We start from the raw sequence: 22,500 nt of genomic DNA, 5'->3' as shown, positions 1-22,500 counted from the left end.
GAATTGATTAATTTAACAGATTTGTGCAGTTTTGGATTAACCTTGTCTTGGTTTCAGTACTGCATTGTGTGCTATTTTAAGTGACCAGCTTGGTTTTTTTCTGCTTTTACGGTGCAGTCAACCACATGCGGAAACCCACGCGTCTTGTTTCAGGCAGCACAAGTGAAGAGAGGACCTTTTGCTCCGCTACCATGAGGAAAGCCATCAGACAGTGGCATTGTCAACCCAGGTAAACGGAGGACATGATAATAATGCTTCTTTACCTGGAAACCCTTGAAGGAGGAGTTCAGCTGAGAGTGTCATGGCACTGATGCTGTAAGTTTGACTTCATTTTGGTAACGGACCCTTTTTTTACTCCAGCAGAAAGCTGTTTATTCCTCTTCTGAGTTTGGCATTGATTTCGCTGGCTCTTTTGAAACTGCCTGTCTTTAACTCGGACCCAAAGCCTGTGGAGGTGCCAGTGGACCCGGTCTATAGAAAGGTGCGTCTGTCTGTCTTTTACATCATCGTCTTTACATCAGATTCAGGAAGTATCTGGACCATATCGGTGATCAGCTCAAATTAATTTAGCTTCTGTGTGGTACTGATTCACAAATATAGGTCTGGTGATGTGGATGGTATCAGTGTTGCCAAATTCAGACTGTTTGCTGGTGCATAAAATCGGAAAACTGTGGTTTCAAGTTCTGTCGTTGCTAATAGAGTTCAGCAGAACTTGACACCATATTTGGAACAATGCTTCTGAGAACCACAGATCTGATCCGCCTGTGCTCTTCACATGTCTGAAGTGATACGAATCGTGAACACCGTCCTAAGACTGCTGGAGTGCAAATAGCTTCTCTGAATTTCAGTTGTGCCTATACATGAGTTTAATTTTGTCGATATGATACGAGTGATATTGTATAGTTTTTATGACTTTATTCTACAATGTGGAAAATCACAAGGAGTGATGAAATCTACCCAAATCTAAACATCCATAAATGAACTGCTTTTTCCCATTGACTTGTTTTGTCATGCTTGTTGTGTTGATGATCACTGATTGTGATGTTCAGTGAACTGAAGGATGTGACCTGGAGCTCATGTCTGACTCTGGTGTAATACACACAAGCTGTCAGTTCCTGTTTTCAGTTTCAGTGTCTGTAGCTCTGCTAGAGCGTATGCTGACAGTGTCGTGTGATTCTTGAGGTCAGGTTGTGAATAGTGCTGGATGTGGTGTCGAGGTACGAAGACAAGCGTTAGAAGTGCACATCACTGTATGAACAAATATATAGAAATAAAGGTAAATTATAGAAGGGTAACACTTTATAATAATGTTCATTAATAAATCATTAACAAACATTACATAATGTTTAACTAATCATTACTAAATATATATTCACATATCTAGTAATATGAGAATGTGCTTGTTAATGTTAACTAATGAACTTATTAAACATTAGCAAATCATTAACATATGATTTAATGTAAATTGAAATACTTGCAAATGTCATTAAACTTTCAATTAATTTGATCATGCTTTTTTTTTTTTTTTATCTTCAAATAATTGTGATAGATGGTTTACAATGATTAAAGGGTCATATGATGCTATTTTAAAGATCATTGTTGGGTGTAACAGAATATGTTGACCTGCTTAAATGTTCAAAAAAAATATTTCTTTGCTCACAATGATCCTCAAATACTGTATCTGTACCCGTTATTTGTTGTGCATGATGCTATGTGCAAGCATGTTAGGATAATAACAAAGCAGAGGCAATGTAACTGTACAGAAAAAGGCCAGCATGTTACCATGTCAGAAACGTACCTATATTGTTTAAGGCATACAGCAAGTATAGCCTATATGTAAAGAAGCAAAAGCGCGTTCATCTGGGAAATCAGTCGTACTGCCACGGTTCAGTTCAGCTGATACGGCTTACACCAGTTAATGAATCACTATAAATAAAGCATTTCCTTGTATTCGTGTTATTTGCAGAAATGGTAGTTGCTCCAACATTTAAAAGACATAGACTAATACACGACAAACGAAAAGAAGAAAAAGGAATATGACCGGACTTGTACTCCTGTCACTAAAAGCAACCCTGTAAAGCTGCAACGAACGCAGACCACGGCGCTACAGAAGCATGACATTTGCAGCATGCAGCTCACTGCGGTTCACAAACGCTGAGGATCTTAAAATTGCACAGTTTATGCACATAAGACAGACGACGAAGATACATGTGTAACCAATGAAAAAAAATAATTCAATATCACATGATGAAATTCCAAATATTGGTCGTAATAATGTTGGGGGGGAAAAATCAGGGTCCTTAACGTGGATCACCATTCAGATGGCCATTCTACTACACGTCTGACCGCCTACTTCAGATAGGCTTGTGTGCATTTGTGAGTTAAGGCCGCAAATACAAAAGCACATATTTATAGACATTCTTAAAGCAGAACACTAATTCAAAGGACTCGCAATATGTTGTGCATGAAATAACGGGTGCAGATACAGTATTTGAGGATCATTCTGTGAGCAAAGAATAATGCACTTGCCTTTGCTTGGATTGCGTGTGCGAGCGTGTGATTTGATACTGTTTTCATTGCATATTTTTCTTTCACCTAGAAACACACAGCGTCTCCCTGACCACGGCTGCATCAACACCACTGCGGTTACTGGCTACGAGCCATTTTAGGTCACTTTGATAAAGAATATCTCTTTGGGTTTGAGACTTTAGTCTTTGCCACTTCAGGGATCTTATCTATGCACAAACAGCTTGTATCACTCCAGAGAGGAAGGAACACTTGAAATCACATCATATGACCCTTTAAAAGCTTCATTAATAAATCATTAACAAACATTATATAATGCTCAACTGATCATTAATTAATGTTTACAAATGCCATTAAATTTCAGTTCACATTTTAGCTAATGCTCATTTTTACATTTACAAATGTTGTGAAAATGTATCTTAATTATTAATTTTAAGCACTTCACAACTATCCATGTTAATATAATCACTAACTCATAATCGCAGTCATATATTTGGTCTTTGTTGTGTAGACTTCTACTGTTTGCAGTAGAAATCATCATTTCTTAAATCATGAATTATTTGTTAGTTTTTTGCAGTACCCAATCTAAAGCGGAAGCTATTCGATTGTAAATGTTTATAAACATTTACTAATCATAAGTACCTTTAATGAGCAGTCATTTTGATGACAAAAAGTGTCCCAAATGACCAGAATTCACTCTATTTTCACATCTCTGCAAATCATATATTAATAATTTGTTTTTGCATTACCCAATCTAAAGTTGAGACTATTCATCATTTGTAAATGTTTATAAACATTTACATTTGTTTTAGTATCTTTATTGGCACTGGACTGTTCGCTACTGTAACGGTGTTTGTGTAAAGTTTAGTTTAGTTAAATGCTTGGTAAAGACATGTCACACATTGTAATTTGGGTGCAATATGTGTTTATCACCTCAACACTTATATTAGTCGTATACTATTGTGTATCATTAAACAGAATACTCCTTGCATCATACGATCAACAGGAGAGGGGAAAAACAACAGCAAAATTTCAAGAAAATACTTCATTTATCAAAACAATGCAATATAAACAGACTGAATTGTGTTCCCTTATAGTAATCCAGTTGACCCCTTAACTAACCTTAAACCTACCCATCCCACCAAACCTGCCCCTAACCTTACCCGTATCACACCTCAACAGAAGTTTTTAATCTTTGTATAACATCTGTTAAAATCATTTGTAGATTTCAAGATGTGCATGTGCAATTCATAAGAATTAGAAGTTGAATGAGATTTGAAATCATTTTAATTTACATGAAATATTAATTGTTAGGTAATGTTTAATACATTTATTAGTAAACATTGACAAGCACATTATTTCATGTTTCTAGATATGTGAATATATATTAACTAACGATCCATTAAGCATTACATAATGTTTGTTAATGATTTATTAATAAAAGTTATTATAAAGTGTTGCCAAAATTAGAAAACAGAGTATGGAAAAACGTTTGATTCCTGTTCTGTTTTTAAAAATATAACATTGAGTGTTAGTCCCTCCGACCAGCAGCAGAGAAAGTGTGTTTGTTTAAATCAGACTGTCCAATATCTAACCACAATTACAGTATCAAACCCACATGTCAGAGGTGAAGATATGCGCTATATAAACTTACTATGATGTAACTGTGTCTTAAGAACTAGTCTGACCAACTAGCACTTAGGTAATCAGTCTTACTTGTGGATTCAAATTAGACCAGTCTACACTTTTATGTAAACAATTAGGATGTAACGATCAAATGTCTAACGATATGATGTATCGATGTGACACGTTAAATATCTTTATACAGGTGCATCTCAAATTAGAATGTCTTGAAAGTTAATTTTTTTCTTGTTATTTCAAAAAGTGAAACTTTCATATATTTTAGATTCATTACATGTAAAGTAAAACATTTCAAAAGTTATTTTGTTTTAATTTTGATGATTAGAGCTTACAGCTCATGAAAGTCAAAAATCCAGTATCTCAAAATATTAGAATATTTACATTTGAGTTTCAATTAATGACCATCTCTACAGTATACATTCCGTGTATCTATTGTTCTTTGAAACCACAATAATGGAGAAGACTGCTGACTTGGCAATGATCCAGAAGATGAACATTGACGCCCTCCACAAAGAGGGTAAGTCACAGAGGGTCATTACTGAAAGCTGTGGCTGTTCACAGAGTGCTGTATCAAAGCATATTAAATGCAAAGTTGACTGGAAGGAAGAATTTGGATAGGAAAAGGTGCACAAGCAACAGGGATGACCGCAAGCTTGAGAATACTGTCAAGCAAAGCTGATTCAAACACTTGTGAGAGCTTCAGAAGGAGTGGACTGAAGCTGGAGTCAGTGCATCAAGAGTCTCCACGCTCAGACGTCTTCAGGAAAAGAGCTACCAAGCCACTTCTGAACCAGAGACAACATCAGAAGCGTCTTACCTGGGCTGTGGAGAAAAAGAACTGGACTGTTGCTCAGTGCTCCAAAGTCCTCTTTTCAGATGAAAGTACATTTTGCTTTTCATTTGGAAATCAAGGTCCCAGAGTCTGGAGGAAGAGTGGAGAGGCACAGAATCCATGTTGCTTGAAGTCCAGTGTGAAGTTTCCACAGTCAGAGATGATTTGGGCTGCATGTCATCTGCTGGTGTTGGTCCACTGTGTTTTCTGAAGTCCACAGTCAACGCAGCCATCTACCAGGAGATTTTAGAGCACTTCATGCTTCCTTCTGCTGACAAGCTTTATGGAGATGCTGATTTCATTTTCCAGCAGGACTTGGCACCTGCCCACACTGCCAAAGCTACCAAAAGCTGGTTCAGTGACCATGGTGTTACTGTGCTTGATTGGCCAGCAAACTCTCCTGACCTGAACCCCATAGAGAATCTATGGTATTGTCAAGAGGAAGATGAGAGACACCAGACCCAACAATGCAGATGACCTGAAGGCCGCTATCAAAGCAACATGGGCTTCCATACCACCTCAGCAGTGCCACAGACTGATCACCTCCACGCCACGCCGCATTGAGGCAGTAATTAAAGCAAAAGAAGCCCCTACCAAGTATTGAGTACATATACAGTAAATTAACATACTTTTCAGAAGGCCAACAATTCACTAAAAATGATTTTTTTTTATTGGTCTTATGAAGTATTCAAAATCCAAAGTGAATTGGTGGGTTTTTGTTAAATGTGAGCCTAAATCATCACAATTAAAAGAACCAAAGACTTAAACTACTTCAGTCTGTGTGCACTGAATTTATTTAATACACGAGTTGATAATAATAGTTTCACAATTTGAGTTGAATTACTGAAATAAATGAACTTTTCCACGACATTCTAATTGATTGAGATGCACCTGTATGTAGTATAAATAGGCACATTTATTTTAGCACTGCCCACATTTTCAAACAATGTATGCATTACTGCCAATGTGTGAATTCTCATTCAATCTCATGTTTAAAAACTTCCCTAAGGCACAAGGTGAGACTGAATAACTTTTGTAACCTTACGTTATACAGTTAAGATTATGCAGTCATTTTACATTTGATTATTACATTTTTGTACCTGAATTTCTTTTAGGCCTACTGTAAAAACCTGAAAAGCACTGTATCTAATTTGTCCCTTTGTTCTATTGTATTTATTTTCTGCTATTGCTTGTAATTTGGTTATCTTTAGAAAAGATTTTAGCACTAGGCACACAATAGCAGCCAGAAAAAGGTCTCAGTTTTAACAGCTTAATTTTTGTATTTTTATATACAGTTAGGCCAATATATATTTGGACACTGGCACAAGGTTTATTATTTTAGGTGCTGACCAAAACATTTTCAAGTTACTGTTATATAATGTAAAGTACACACTCTGAGCTTTAATTTGAGGTTATTCTTATCACAATTGGAGGAAAGGTTAAGGAATTACAGCTCTTTAATATGTACCTCCCCCCTTTTTCAAGGGACCATAAGTAATTGGACAATTGACAGATGTGGGCTATTCCTTCATTATTTCTACATCAGTTAAGCAGGTAAAAGGGCTGGAGTTGATCCTAAGTGTGTTTGCATTTGGAAGCTGTTGCTGTGAACCACATCATGCGGTCAGAGGATCTCTCCATACAAGAGAAACAGAGGATTGTTAGGCTTCAAAAACAAAACAGATCCATCAGAGAGAGAGAGAGAGAGCAGGAACATTAGGAGCGGACAAATCAACAGTTTGCTACATTCTGAGAAAACAAGAACACACTGAGGGCAACAGTGGTGGATGATGCTTCAAACTTTAAATATATATATATTTTTTTTTTTTATCCACCATTGTGGATGAAGTCTTGTGCACAGTACTATATGTATAATTTAGTGCTTTAAAGGGATAGTTCACCCAAAAATGAAAATGTGATGTTTATCTGCTTACCCCCAGGGCATCCAAGATGTAGGTGACTGTTTCTTCAGTAGAACACAAACGAAGATTTTTAACTCAAACCGTTGCAGTCTGTCAGTCACATAATGCCAGTCAATGATACTCACGGCTTTGAGAGAAAACAAAAACCATACACCGACAAACCCAAATTAAATCCTGCGGCTCGTGACGATACATTGAGGTCTAAAGACATGAAACGATCGGTCTGTGCAGGAAACTGAACAGTATTTATATTGTTTATCCTCTGATCCACCACACTGTCCAAATGTCCTGAGCTCTTCACACAACAGCCGGTGCACGAAGTGTCGTCTTCTTGCTTCACGGCGGATCACAGACTAGTACATTACCACCACTTATCTCTCAAATGGACAATTGATACTTTATCTACAATCTCAGTTAGGAGTGTCAATGGTCCATTATCGCAGAAGATATCTTTGATTTCATAATTGCACGATGATATTGTCTGCTGTTACCGGTTGTGGTTGTAGTCCATAAAAGAACAAACGATCAGGAGAACAAAGTAAGCATCAACACACATCCATTTATTAAACATTGAGCTCAGACAAAGACGAGGAGAGAACTCAGAGGACTTTCAAAGGGACCAACCAAACGAGGAAACAAGATAATTAATATAACACAGGTGAACTGAATGAACAGTGATTTAAACTAATGACAGGAAAAACCAAATATGGGTAAAACAGAACTAAAAGGAAACGGACACGTGAAATCTGCATTGTTGTTGTTTTGCGTAGCTTGTCAGTGAACTACGGCTCTGTGTAGTAAATGATCCTCCATCTGAAAGCATGTGGTGGAGATTTACTGCTGATTACAGAACCGGATTTACTGACAAGATGTGCATGACTACTGCATTCGATTAATCGTGCAGATGTTTAAGCAATGTCAGGTAGGATCCAAACCAGACTAGTGCCTGTGCATGATTGCCAAAACATTAAATTAATTTACTATATTTGCTGATGCTCTGTTTACCATGAGATAAATTGCACAAAATAAATGTTTTCAGTTGGGTTAATATGTGCGTATGCATTAAGCAGTGTATTTTCACTTACAGCATGTCCAGTCCTATGTCCAAGACATACTAGCCCAAAAATGCAGACCTTCTTTTGCCAGACAGAAAATGGAAGCTGAATATCACAGCTCCACACCAGTGCTAGAGCCCTTCTTGGACAAGAACACTCATCTGAATGAACATATATTCCAATATCCCCCACCATTTGGATTCCTGGACATGAAGAACAAGCTTCAGGAGATCCTGGACCTCCTACCAGTCTCCTCTGTGGAGAGACGCGGAGGAAGGGACTGTCGGCGATGTCTAGTGATCGGAAATGGAGGGATACTGAAAGGACTAGGACTTGGACCTCTTTTTAACCAGTTTGATACTATCATCAGGTGAGAGTCTGCTCTGCTTAAATTGTCAGATTTTAGCTCAAGGGTGTGTGTGTGTATATATATCTATATATATCTCTTGTTTGTGTGCAGATTGAACAGTGGTCCTGTACGAGATTTCAGTGCAGATGTTGGGAACCGCACCTCCATAAGGATGAGTTATCCTGAGGGCTCCCCGAAGGTCTGGGAAGACATGGATTCAGATCTCAGATTTGTGGCTGTGATCTATAAGTCTGTCGACTTCCACTGGCTTCGTGCGATGATTACCAAGACGTCTGTTGTGAGTGCTTGTTTGCGCATCAGGCAGATGATTGTCTTGATCAGTGCAGTATGTCTGAATGTCACATTTAACACGTCACCTTTCAGTCGCTGTGGGACCGGCTGTTTTTCTGGCAGAATGTGCCGGTCCGTCTCCCGCTCAGGGCCTCCCAGTTCTGTCTGCTGAATCCAGAGATTATTAGACAGGCAGCTTTGGATCTGCTTAACTATTCCAGCTTAACTATTAGAGAACGCCTCTGGGGCTGGGACCAGGTGAGCTGCTTTTCTTTTGTTTTATAGGAGGAAATGTTTTGGTTTTATGTGTTAAAATGATGAACATATTTAACGCAATACCCCGTTCCATCATCTTAGTACTTTTTACACCTCTGGTCATCAGACACTAAAACATTTTACTCAATTAAAAGTACAAGTATCTGGCCAAAAATATTTTGCATTTTGTTGTGTTTTCTCCCTTTAACAAAACTTCTGTATATCTGTTAGAAAAAAAGTACTTCTAATGTTTTAATACTTGAGTGCAATTTAAAGTTGTACTTTTTTACTTTTACTCAAGCATTAAAAAATTAGAAGTACTTTTTTTTCTAACAGATATACAGAAGTTTTGTTAAAGGGAGAAAACACAACAAAATGCACAGGTCAAACGCATACATCTAGTGCAACAACATCAACATTTAAAATGCAGCACAGTGGAACACACAGAACACACACACGCACAAATACAGGGAAAGGGATTTAAATTAAACTCTATCTTTCCACCCTCATGCCATATATATATATATATATATATATATATATATATATATATATATATATATATATATATATATATATATATATATATATATATATATATATATTGCAAGTGTATGGGACATCTAAAAATGAATATTACAGTAACTCATACAACCCATGTTAATGAATCCATGTCGTCTTAAAGTCTGTGTAAAGAGAATTCTGAGAATTGTTTCTAAACGCATTACAAATATATCGCTGAACCCCGTTACAAAGACTCTGAACTATGTAGTACTGGATTGTGGCGTTAAACCGTTTTTCACCAATAGACCCTTTTCACATGACGTCACGCAACTTCCGTTTTGAGTGAAGCAGGGTATTCTTACTTCTGCCCGCATAGTAAAGCGCTATCGCTACCAGCATAGAGTTCAGCCAGACGCTTATACATCTGCCACAAATACGATTAAAGGATGACTGCAGCTTTCTACTCGCGTCCTCATTCAAGACGAGGCGTCTGGCATCTCAAACGAACTTACTGAATACCGATCAGCGAGATTTGCTGCTTGAAGTGAACGGAGAAGTCGTACTTTCTGATTTCCGCGACTCTTGCGCAGTGTTTGCAGTCTTTATTGCTGTTAGATATATTTGTCATAAGTTTTAGATGTTTGCATGTGTAACAGTATTCAATCATTTATGTACTGCTTAATACAGCTTCTGTATGTACAAGAATATTCAACATAAGCCTGCATTATTTAAAGATCAATAAAATGGGGTCTATATTTTTCCACTTTATTTTGATAAACATGACACAATTTAATTCATAAATAAATAAATGGGTTATTCTATGGAAATGTCCATTTTTCTCTCCTTAGCCTTACAGAAATATTACACTTGAAAAACACTTATATTTTAAAATGAAAATGTTATTTGAGCAATTACACCTTCTTGAGCCATCAATGTGGCGATATTTGTTTATTAATTAATTATAAAGATTCCAAGCAACACAAAACTTCTTGTCCCCACAGCAATGAAATCAAAGTCAAAAACAGGTTTTTCTACCATTTAAAATTCAATAATGTATTCATAACTATCAAATATATTATATAAATGGCATAATAAAACAAAATGCTGAATAAATATGATAAAATCTATAATGAAAACGGTGGTCCCATGGAGTTGTCACTGGTGTTATACCCTTTCACTCGACTTCCTCCTTCCTATTTTATTTAACAAATCTAACCCTAACACTATAAGAACTGTTGAGAGGTCAAGAGATTGTGTTTTTGAATGTCTGTGCTGTTAGATATACAGATTCTAGGGTGAATGGATACCTGGTTCTTAGCCCAGAGACATCAATATGTGGCAGAATACATACAATTTAACACCATGGAGCGTTCACATCTAGAAACACGAGCTGTACCGCTTTCTCTTCTTTCAAAGCGCTGAGCTTGACGACGAGAAGGTTTCAACCAGACTGTAAAAATGGACTACAATTAAATAACGAGCTTGCACGCTCAAACATGTATAGAGGTAGTATCAGTAGCATCCATTCAGGTTGTATCAGTATTTGACCGCTGAGAGAGACGGCTGCTTTCCTGTGAGGGGGCGTGGTTTCAACACAGAGGACACGCCCCCAGCGTTTGAGAGCAGAGTCCTGCTTATTTTTCAAAGATTTTGATATCTTATTTGAGTTTTTTATTCAAATTTGGCTGGGTGGTTAACACATTTTTCTGTTGTGTGACAAACTCAGAACATATATTTTAATATCACGGACTTTAAGTGAAACGATAAATGCAATAAATACAAATACCAATATTCTGAACTTAACCGTCGTGTTCACTTTGTGTGGTTTCTGGAGTGGTTCTGTCCCCTTGCATTATACAGACTACAAATATTAGCTTGTGTTCATCTGAAGAAAGAAAGTCATACACATCTGGGACAACATGAGGGTTAGTAAATAATGAGAATTTTAATTTAAAACTAATTCAAACTATTCCTTTGAACAGCAAGATGTGATGCAGAGGCTAAAACATATCTCACACAGAATACAAGAATGTGATGAATTATAAAGATTAAAAATATTCAGTGACAGTCCTAATTGCTACTCAGTGTGTCATATAATGCAGGTTCATAATTAATGTGAATTATGCATAATGTATAATTAATTCTCAAATGAAGATCATGGTAACCCACTAGTAATGATTTAAGTGTAACAAATCTAGCTAAATGAATTACTAACCAGGACTTTACTAAACTCTCAAAAGATTACAATGATTTCAGTCATTATTACAATGATTTTCACTTTAAAATACTGATCCAAATAATTAGTAATTCCTTCTGAAGAATTTGGTAATACTTGAGTCATTAGTGGGTTACCATGACCTTTACTTTAGAATTAATTATACGTTATGTATTACTCATGTGTTCTTGTGTAGTTATTCATTAATGATGGAACAGTATTCTAGTGTTACACAATTTATTTATTATCTTTTTTTGGAGTTGTGTAACACTTAATACACAACTCCTCTACCTCAATATGCTTCCTCAGATTTGATGGTGATCTTTGGAAGCCAGACATTTATCTGATGAAGTCACAACTGAAGAAAGCTTGATGCTTGAAAACAACCATCATTGGTTCTCTGTCACGCTCACACATTCGAACTTCCCTTTACAATATTTATTGTGCATAAGATACAAGTACTGTTCAAGATGAAATAAAATTGTAAGGAGTAAAAAGTACTGTTTTTTCCTCTAGAAATGTAATCAAGTAAAAGTAGAAGTACCCAGTTTAAATAGCACTTCTTAATCAAGTGACATTACTGCAGTGTTGTACACCTCTGCTGATGAGCATGATGCAGGACGATGACTGCATGAAGCCACTGTTAGAATGCAGTTATACCAGTCTAAAACTCTAGCAATGAGCACTAAATAATCACCCTCTTATATTTATCATATGATATTAGCAATATCACACCAGCAAGACTGCTGTTACATTGATTTTATACAACAGTTTGATAAACAGACAATATTGACAACATTGCATCTAAAATTGAACAAAACTGTTTTTGCTCAGTTTCACAACTGAAAATAGTTATCATCTCTGATCAACACAGCGATCGTTCATTACTGAATGAATCCACAGTTTTGAACGAATCCAGTGATTCAGGGACTCATTCATAAAAACAGTCATTTGTGTCATTTCTGAATGAGTCAGCCGTTGAATAATGAATCTAGTGACTGATTTGTAAGCTTCGTTTCCGAACGAATCAGCTGTTTGAACAAATTAGTTTAATGAATGACTGAAACCTTGCCGCCATCTAGTGGTTTTAGTTTTTACAGAGTATCATTTCTATTTTCTTTTCGTTTTTTGAAATACTATTTCAATATTCAATTCTTTCAGGGTTTTTGCATATGAAGTATTTGATAGCATCAAGTGTGCATGCGTGTGTGTTTAAAATCAATTCTTACAATGTTGTGTTTCCTCTCCAGAATGTCCCTACTTTAGGGGTGTCTGCGCTCAATCTGGCAACATACCTGTGTGATGAGGTGAGCTTAGCAGGCTTCGGCTATAACCTCAGCCAGAAACATGCTCCTCTCCATTACTACGACCACAAAGTCATGGCATCCATGCTGAAGGAAGCCACGCATGACGTTCAGACAGAGACCGCTCTCCTCAAGCGTCTGGTAACGTCCGGCATTATTACTGACCTCACGGGAGGAATCCACTGCAGGTTCTGTTCAAGATGACTGTCTTCTGCTGAGGGACAGACTCACAGTGGCACGTGTGAGGAAGGGAGTTGACACTACAGAGTATTTGACCATATTTAAAGATGTGATCTGACCGTTCTGTTTTTTATCAGATCAAAACAAATATCACAAAAAGATTGAGGTTTTAGATGAAACTTTTAAGTTTTATTTTTAGCGTCTTTTTGTTTTAAAAAGCTAAAAGTAAAATATTTTATTTAAAACTGCTTGGTGGGAAATCAATGCCCCTTTTTTGTTTGTGAATGTTTATATTAATAAGCATTCAAATGTAAGCAGATTCTAGTTGTCTGAACATGAAAAATATTATAATTTGTAATTTGCATTGTGCATATTTTTTGTTAATGTTATCTGTGTTATCTGTAGTTTGTTATCAGTGCAATAACTGTACTTTTCCAATAGATGGAGCCGTTGTTGTAGAAAGCACTGAGCAGTCTAGTAAAGAGAAACGACATTCATCTTTGATTTATTCTTCACGTGAGGTCCAAAATTGACACGTGATGAATTGATTTCTTATTTCCATTTGCCTTCCTCTCATGTGGACACACACACGTGTTCATACACTGGATACTAAAGTTTCCTTTCTGGCTCCTGCCAGTATTTTGAGGAACTATGAAGAGCTAAATGATCTCCAGCTAAAGACTACAGCGGTCGTCTTCGGTCTTCCTGCAAGTGTAGCTCTTTTGAATAGTTTGTTGTTCTTGTGGGCTGATTAACGTTAGCTGTCTTATTTCAAGAGTGCACGGGGACAGCATTTATGTCTCAAAAGAACTCCGCAGAATGACTTTCAAGAGTGTTTGTCATTTTCAATTTTACTTGCAAGTATCAGTGAGTAATATTTCTTAATTACTTAGGACAAGACTGAGTTTTTCACACTTCATTAGTGTGTGTTGTTTCAAAGCAGTTTTACAGAAAACCATGTGTTAGCATGTCTTTTATATTTAAGATGCAAGGTACATTGTTAATTTGTGCTTCATCAGTGTTTTTTAATGCTGTACACCGTAATAAAATGTTTTTAAAGTCATATTTGATGTTAATATTTGGCAGAGAGCATGGATTTCAGTTGTTAATGATATCTACATTGATATATATTTTTTTTTCAGATTTTCTCGGTTAACACACACATTCTCCCTTTCTAGTGTGTTTTTATTTTTTATAGATACTTGCAGTTCTTAAACTTTGTTAAACTCATTTCCTGACTTTCCGAATCTTCCACCAAAATCCCATCTAGACTGAATTATCAAAGTACCCTTAAATAAAAAGTGTGTATTGCCTATTCCGTATCCCCTCTTTTTCCACTCCTCCTCTCATTTATTCAACAAGAGTGGGAATCAGACCTTTGCAGAACATCTGAGGATGAAACTTGAAAGGTTAGGATTGTGATTTCCCCCCCCCCCCCCGTGTTTGTTTTTGCCATTTGATGGAGCGTTTGGACCCGGAAACAGTGACTTGTAATATCAGATATAGCTGTAGCTGGAAGAATTGCATTTGTCTTCGAATGGCAGAAGTACTTCACTTCACTTCACTTCACTTCACTTCACTTCACTGTAGAGTATTCAGACAGGTAGATGTGATTTTCCTGATATTGTGGAACCACTTTTGGCGAGGTTCACAGCATTTTTGTCCATCGCTTGGTTTTGTTTATGCCTTAAAGCCCTCTGCTGGAACTGAGCCACATATTTGAATGGGGTCACACTTTTGCATTTCTGCGTCGTAATGCTTTTCTTCCTTTTAGCTGATAAGACGAATGATTTTTAAAAATGTCTTAGTTTATATCATCTCTGTCCTGTTTCTCCTTGCCAAGACAGCAACTTGGAAAACATCTTTTGCAATAAGACTGATCTAGTAGCTTGTGAATGAGTGCGAGATCTGCATGTTATACAGATGTGCCAGCCTGATGATATTCAGTTTTATATGAAATCTGGTTTTGACAGCCTGGTCAGCCCACACCCTGACCGACCCCGAGGGAAGAATCCTGATGTATTGGATCCTATGGCCAGTCTGTGCCTGTATGAATGAATGGTGATGTCACGCATGTAGAAAGAAAGGGGGCCCAGCATCGACCCCTGCGCTACCCCACTGGTTAAACACCTCTCCTGCCCTTCTGGAAGGACTCAGTTCAAGGTTCAGCAGAATAAGGATGGGTCTCACCAAATGTTGGAGACAGAGATGGACGTTCACCACCTTTTAGAAAGTCTGTCGTAACAGTATGAAGACCTGTTTGTGTAAAAGAGTTGGCCTTCATATGAAAGGCACAAATGAAAATGATCAATAATTGGTAATTACAATGTAAATCACATAATGAAACCAAAACAGATATAGTTGTTATTGTGGTGTAATTGTACACCAACTGAAGGTTTAGAGAAGCAAACCTCTTGTTAAAGGATACCTATTATGCCCCTTTTTACAAGATGTAATATAAGTCTCAGTCTTTACAGCTCATACCTCAGATACTCTGCTAAAAGACATCTGTTTGGTTTGGATTGTCACATCTATTGCACTGAAAACTTATTTGCATGTATTTTAAAGCCATATCAGTTTAAACTTCTGATATAGGGTTTTCTGAGCGCACACATCCGAAACTCGGTCATAGAAAGCTTAAACTGTCAAATACACACATCTGTGTGGCAGCAGTGTAACTATACAGTAAATAAATCAATAAATGCACTGCTCTCTTGTCTCCTCTGAGGCTGAGACTCTAAATAGTGTTCATCAGTGCAGCCAAAGACAGAACAGTTAGCATCAGGGTTGCCAGGTTCTCACAACAAAACCGGCCCAAAACTAGCCTTATCTCATTTTGAGGGGGATCCACCAGTAAAAATCACGTTCTGGGGGTAAATGCACGTTTTTGGCAAGGTTCCCTTGGTAAAATGTGCATTCCAGAGGATAAATATGATGTTATTGGGGTTGCTTCAACCCTCAAACATGAAAAAACAACCTGCGGCAACAGTGTTAAAGTAGCCCTATTTCGAGGACTTGGCGACACTGGTTAGTGAAGTGAAGTGAAGTGAAGTGACATACTGCCAAGTATGGTGACCCATACTCGGAATTCGTGCTCTGCATTTAACCCATCCATAGTGCACACACACAGCAGTAAACACACACACACCGTGAACACACACCCGGAGCAGTGGGCAGCATTTATGCTGCAGCGCCCGGGGAGCAGTTGGGGGTTCGGTGTCTTGCTCAAGGGCACCTCAGTCGTGGTATTGAGAGTGGAGAGAGCTGGACATTCACTCCCCCCACCTACAATCCCTGCCGGACCTGAGACTCGAACCCACAACCTTTGGATTACGAGTCCGACTCTCTAACCATTAGGCCACGACTTCCCCGCAAGGGTTAGCATGCTTTGCTCAAACTTTCGTCATGGCGTTAGAACTGGTACACCATTGTCGCTTGTGAAAACACGTTGGCGGCACCATGGGTGGAAACTTGCAGATTAAGGGACGGTAATATTATTATAAGATCTCTTTTCCATGTCTGGCGTAAAATCTGAGTGGCTCGTTTTTTCACAAACTTGCAGAGAAAGGCTTTCTGGGTTGGTAGATGCACCGGGGCCCGATTATAGCACTTAAGCATGAAAAAAGTTTGATTTTCATGATATGTCACCTTTAAGTGAAATCTGCACAGCATAGGACATGGAAAAAGATAAAAAGTAAAATTACTCTGGAATCTTTGAAAAAGTCACTTTAGGAAATGTGCAGGTTTTTTCAGACTTAAGGTCATGTCAGATGGAACCAGAATATCAGTGGTGAGTTCCGTGAAGCAGACCAATACTCCTGTCCCTGAGTGCTGTCCTTCAGATAGAAGGAATGACGTCTTCAAAGACCGCAATGTGAGATCTTGACGTGGTGGACAGATGGTCTGAGAGGGGGATGAAAGTATCCATGGATGTGAATTTTGAACAGCCAACTCTGAAAGCATGTTTACAGCTCTGCTTAAAACAGCGTCTCTCTCTCTCTTCTCCTGGCAGTATCAGCTGGCCATGGTAAGACAGTATGATCACAGAGGATGATTTGTGAGACATGCATCATGTGAGGTTAAATGCTAGAATTCTGAGCACATTCAGAGCTAAACACTGTTCCAGAATGATACTTCATACATAAAATGTTGTATTAATAAAATGCAAGAAATATTTTGTGCAAGTTTCCCTGAAATGTTAACAGATGGCTCATCTTCATATAAAATATATATATTTTTTTCAAATGACTTAATTCTTTGTTATATCACATTATATAGACATCCTCAAAAAGAAGTAGCTTTTTGGACATTTTTGATGTTTTCACAAAAAGGAGTTCAGTTTGTTAAAGCCTAACAACAAAATGAAAGTGTATTTGCTCATCAAAGCCAAACCTAGTAGCCAAAGGCTTGTCTCTGCACACAGACGTGCTGTGGTGACTGGACACCAGACATGTGTGAGCTCACTCTCACAACACACCACTGCTGAGCCGGCAGCCTCTAAAATCATCACGCAACCTGTCCAAAAAGATGATCTTCTGCCACCTACAACCTTAAAATATCAACTAAATCGTAATCCAAACTAAATGTAAGTAGATAGAAATGCTTATAAACACATTTATCTATCAAGCAGTAATCACTCAATGATGATGAAGTTATGTACTATTTGCTTAATGGTGAAAAAAAAAAGAACTGGAGAAGACTGCTGACTTGGCAATGATCCAGAAGATGAACATTGACGCCCTCCACAAAGAGGGTAAGTCACAGAGGGTCATTACTGAAAGCTGTGGCTGTTCACAGAGTGCTGTATCAAAGCATATTAAATGCAACGTTGACTGGAAGGAAGAATTTGGGTAGGAAAAGGTGCACAAGCAACAGGGATGACCACAGGCTTGAGAATACTGTCAAGCAAAGCTGATTCAAACACTTGTGAGAGCTTCAGAAGGAGTGGACTGAAGCTGGAGTCAGTGCATCAAGAATCTCCACGCTCAGACGTCTTCAGGAAAAGGGCTACCAAGCCACTTCTGAACCAGAGACAACATCAGAAGCGTCTTACCTGGGCTGTGGAGAAAAAGAACTGGACTGTTGCTCAGTGCTCCAAAGTCCTCTTTTCAGATGAAAGTACATTTTGCATTTCATTTGGAAATCAAGGTCCCAGAGTCTCAAGGTTTCCACAGTCAGTGATGATGTGGGGTACCGTGACGTCTGCTGGTGTTGGTCCACTGTGTTTTATCAAGTCCAGAGTCAATGCAGCCATCTACCAGGAGATTTTAGAGCACTCTATGCTTCCATCTGCTGAGAAGCTTTATGGAGATGCTGATTTGCTTTTCCAGCAGGACTTTAGCACCTGACCACACTGCCAAAACCACTTCCAAGTGCTTTGCTGACCATGAGATTACTGTGCTTGATTGGCCAGCCAACATGCCTGACCTTAACCCCATATGAAATCTATGGGATATTTTCAAGAGAAAGATGAGAAACAGTGGATCCATCAATACAGACGAGCTGAAGACTCAATAGTGCCTCAGCAGAGCCACAGGCTGATCGCTTCCATGCCATTCCTCACTGATGCTGGAGTTTGTGCTAAAGAGCCCCGACCAAGTATTGAGTGTACAAATAAACATACTTTAAAGAACTTGAACTTTCCTGCTTTGCAAATCCTTTTTTTGATTGATCTTAGGAAATATTCTAATATTTTGAGATACTGGATTTTTGACTTTCATGAGCTGTAAGCTCTAATCATCAAAATCAAAACAATTTACATGTAATGAATCTAAAATATATGAAAGTTTCACTTTTTGAAATGTTAACTTTTTCACAATATTCTGCTCTATTTTTTGACATGCACCCGAGGGGATGTACTTGTTTATGCTACATTGTTGGGACCACATTTCCCCACAAGGATAGTAAAACCTGAAATTTGACCAGCCTGCAGTCCATACGAAGAAAAAAAAAAGTAAAAATAGTAAATGATGTTTATCTGAAAGTGTAAGAATACAAACAGGTTTTCTGTAAGGGGTAGGTTTAGAATTAGGGTTGGGTTAGGGGACAGAAAATACAGTTTGGTCAGAATAAATGTAATAGAAGTCTGGAAAGTCCCCACATTTCACAGAAACAAACGCGTGTGTGTGTGTGTGTGTGTGTTTATGAAGAACAACAGATAATACTGACTTTGAAATAATGAAATCGTTCATTAATCTGTTTTAATGATGTGACAGAGGCTTGTTTGTGAATCCCACACGGGTCAGAATGTCCAGATCTGGTTCCTCCTAGAGCTTGATGTTTTGGCAGGTCACCAACAACTGCCTATTAATGTCTTAGAAAAAGCAGTTCTTCAGTCATGAAGAGGAATTATTGGACTATGTTTAATTACAATAAAGTATTTCAACAGTAAATACATTTATAAAATACAGTCAGCGTCTGTTTAAGAACAAGAACGATTGTTAATACAAACTAAATGGAAGACGAGATAAGCGCTGAATTTATTATAGGCATTTTCATGTATATGATTGTTTATGTATTTGATGAAATAAAGAATAACAATTATATGGATTACAAAAAAGAAAGAAAATGTGCTCTTTCTTGCACATGGCAGGACATTTTTGACAGAATTTGCACATGAACATGTAACTGTGTTTGATTTCTTAAAGTGTATAAGAACACTGCAAATCAAAAAACAATAAATAACCAGTCTGCTGCAACATGGAAAATGAACTGATTTCACATCATCTGTGTTTCTGCTGTGCAAAAGTTGTAGAATAGCATATTATTCAGAGCCCGGAGCGGTTTTGTTTTCGACTCGGTTATCTGTAGTAAAGTCAATAGTGCAGTGTAAAATCACTTTATACTTTCTTTACAAGGCTTTCCCTGCACGGGGAGAGTGTCTTCATGTTGATGGATTGAGCTCCTTCTTTCTCCACCTTCACTTTCTTCATTTTATTCCTGTTGTGAAGAACAACAACAGAATCAATGTTAAAAACACAAACAACAAAAGCACGCTATTCTGACTAGATGAAACGGACTTGTTGCATTGCAACATTCATGCACATTTCCATGTTAGCTCAGTGCTTTTCAAGCCTCTTCTGTGCCAAAACATTTTTCCCCTCAGACTCACTGGCTCTACTTGACAAAGGGATTTCTTTCTTGGCCGGCGCCCCTCCTCCTCCCGTTTCCCCTCGCCTCTCTAACAGCTGCTCCGTGGAGCCGTATCCTAAGAGAGTGATGAGCGCTGCGTTTTTATTTCAAAGTGTTTTTTGGAACAGATGGCCAAGGGAGAACTGGGGAGCGGGCCAAGAGCGCGCTGGGGAATGTGCCAGTTCCTGCAGGAGTGCGTTCTCTGGGCTCGGCTCGCGTGCCTTCCCCCTGCCCTCTGCCCTGAGTGGCGCCAGCAGGACTTCCCAAGCAGCGCTGCGAACATCTGGTGTCTGGCTCTGACGGGACGGGGGGAGCGCATGAGCTCACATGCCTGCCTTCACACACAGCTGCTCCGTTACTGCTAATAATCTCATTACAGACGCTCTGAACTCTCCTATCAGAGGAAAAATGCACTATGTGAGAGTCATGAGCGACAGCAAAGCAGGACTACATAGATGGCCGTGTCATAAATCTCCCCCAAAAAACACATCAGTCACTCTATTAATTCAGCGGCGGAGGAAAAAGCTCACTATTCACTCTCTATCAACTCATGCATTGTATGATGTTGACATCAAAACATGGAATATATTCTCTTTTTTATATCAATACGGTACGTTTAAAACATGTTTGATAAAAAGTCATCTAAAGTCATCTAAAAATCTAGTCAGATTACATTACCTAAAATTAGTAAATGAGTAATTACCTACAATTTGTAAGTAATCTACCCAGCTCTGACTACAAATCACTTTTGCAAGTAACAATATCAACTTATTCTACTAACCCAACCCTAACCTAACAGTTTACTAGTCCTCTGATTAGAGTTAGCTGACATGTAGTTGCATATATGTCTGTCGGGGAGCATCAAAATAAAGTGTTAACAGATATTAAACCACTAATTATAATTCTAACTCTAATGACTGCTAGATGACATGTAGTGGCAAAGTTACTTACAGTAAACAGAAGTCTGAAGTGGACTATCAAAATAAAGTGTAACTGAATGCAGTTGAGTCAGCGGTCTATAATTATTCACAGTTTGTGGGTCAGTGTTGTGGTTCACATGAGAGCATTTCTAGAGGCACAGGTTGAAATGCACACATTGTCCACACTCATATAATAGCATTTATGACAGTTTGGACACAGACTGGTTACCTTCCTCTTCTTGGAGCGTCCCTCGGCCTGCAGCGTCCGGGTGCACTGCTCCACACACTCCCTAAAGCTCAGCTGGCGCTGGTCCGGAGTGTAGTCCAGGTCTGCCAGCTGAGCCAGCGACAGTATGTAGTTGCAAGCGATTCTTAATATAGCCAGCTTGGACAGCTTCTGGCCGTACGAGTAGCAGGGCACCTGTGAAAGCAGACGAGGGTCAGCGTGCGAGGAAATGCAGGCCGTCAATGTAAAAATCAATGTGATGATTATGAGGTCTAGAAAAATAAACAATGAAAATGTATTATTGATTGATCAGAAGTCTTCCTCACAGGCAGGTTAGTCTGTTCAAGGGATAGTTCATCCAAAATTTAAAATTAACCCAAGATTTACTCACCCTCAAGCCATCCTAGGTGTATATGACTTGCTTCAGAGTTATATTAAACATTGTTCTGGCTCTTCCCAGCTTTATAATGGCAGTGAATGGGTGTTATTTTTCAATAGTCCATGAGAAGTCCAATAAAGCGCATCCGTCCATAATTAAAAGTGCCTCACACTGTAGCAAATCAATGAGTTTTTGTAAGAAAAATATCCATATTTAAAACCTTAGAAGCAGTTTTCTTTAGCTTCTGCTAACTGTCATACGCACGTTCACAATATAACGCCGCTCTGGCGGATGACGGAGAATGTCAGTGTAGCGTAAGCGCCGGTGAGAATATCCTCGTTCGCGAGAAACAACGTTTGTTTACAGGAGCAAACGAAACAAAGTGTCCTTACTTTAGCAAAAGAAAACCAGTCTCCTTTTGGCTTATATCAAAATCCTCCAACATTTTTCTTTACAAATCCTGAGGTACTTTTAATTATGGATGGATTAACACCCATTCACTGCCATTATAAAGCTTGGAAGAGCCAGAACAATGTTTAATATAACTCTGATTGGATTCGTCTGAAAGAGGAAAGTCATATACTCCTAGGATGCCTTGAGGGTGAGTAAATCATGGGCTAATTTTCACTTTTGGGTGAACTGACCATTTAACTCCACACAGACCCACACCATCTGATGAGAACATAGCCTGAACTGAACTTCACAGCTGAATCACATCTCACAACATCGTGACCGGGGTTATCAGCATTTCACTGACTCGAGCTGAATAA

The 22,500-nt window shown here is 38.3% G+C and overlaps 2 protein-coding genes across 4 annotated transcripts in view; one reads left to right on the top strand and one right to left on the bottom strand.

Moving 5' to 3' along the window:
• LOC306853655 (lactosylceramide alpha-2,3-sialyltransferase-like) overlaps positions 1 to 14,389 on the top strand; it is a 19,827-nt gene extending 5,438 nt beyond the window's left edge. For 2 of the 3 annotated variants that reach the window (XM_079391220.1, XM_079391219.1), the window contains 6 exons: positions 118 to 229; positions 361 to 481; positions 8,009 to 8,346; positions 8,437 to 8,623; positions 8,710 to 8,874; positions 12,841 to 14,389. In XM_079391220.1, the coding sequence (XP_079247346.1) occupies positions 126 to 229; positions 361 to 481; positions 8,009 to 8,346; positions 8,437 to 8,623; positions 8,710 to 8,874; positions 12,841 to 13,098 (1,173 nt within the window). In that variant the 5' untranslated portion in view covers positions 118 to 125 and the 3' untranslated portion in view covers positions 13,099 to 14,389. The remainder of the gene's footprint in view (positions 1 to 117; positions 230 to 360; positions 482 to 8,008; positions 8,347 to 8,436; positions 8,624 to 8,709; positions 8,875 to 12,840) is intronic. The other variant, XM_079391221.1, reaches the window with a different exon arrangement.
• Positions 14,390 to 19,416: 5,027 nt separating this feature from the next.
• Positions 19,417 to 22,500, bottom strand: part of LOC306853563 (transcription factor atoh8-like) — a 5,712-nt gene continuing 2,628 nt past the window's right edge. Inside the window, exons 2-3 of the mRNA XM_079391066.1 lie at positions 21,355 to 21,546; positions 19,417 to 20,013 (exon numbers count right to left, since the gene is read on the bottom strand). Of these exons, the coding sequence (XP_079247192.1) occupies positions 20,008 to 20,013; positions 21,355 to 21,546 (198 nt within the window). The 3' untranslated portion in view covers positions 19,417 to 20,007. The remainder of the gene's footprint in view (positions 20,014 to 21,354; positions 21,547 to 22,500) is intronic.

Source organism: Barbus barbus, assembly GCF_936440315.1.
Source record: "Barbus barbus genome assembly, chromosome: 33".
Taxonomy (NCBI): Eukaryota; Metazoa; Chordata; class Actinopteri; order Cypriniformes; family Cyprinidae; genus Barbus; species Barbus barbus.
This window is presented reverse-complemented; position numbering and strand designations above follow the sequence as displayed.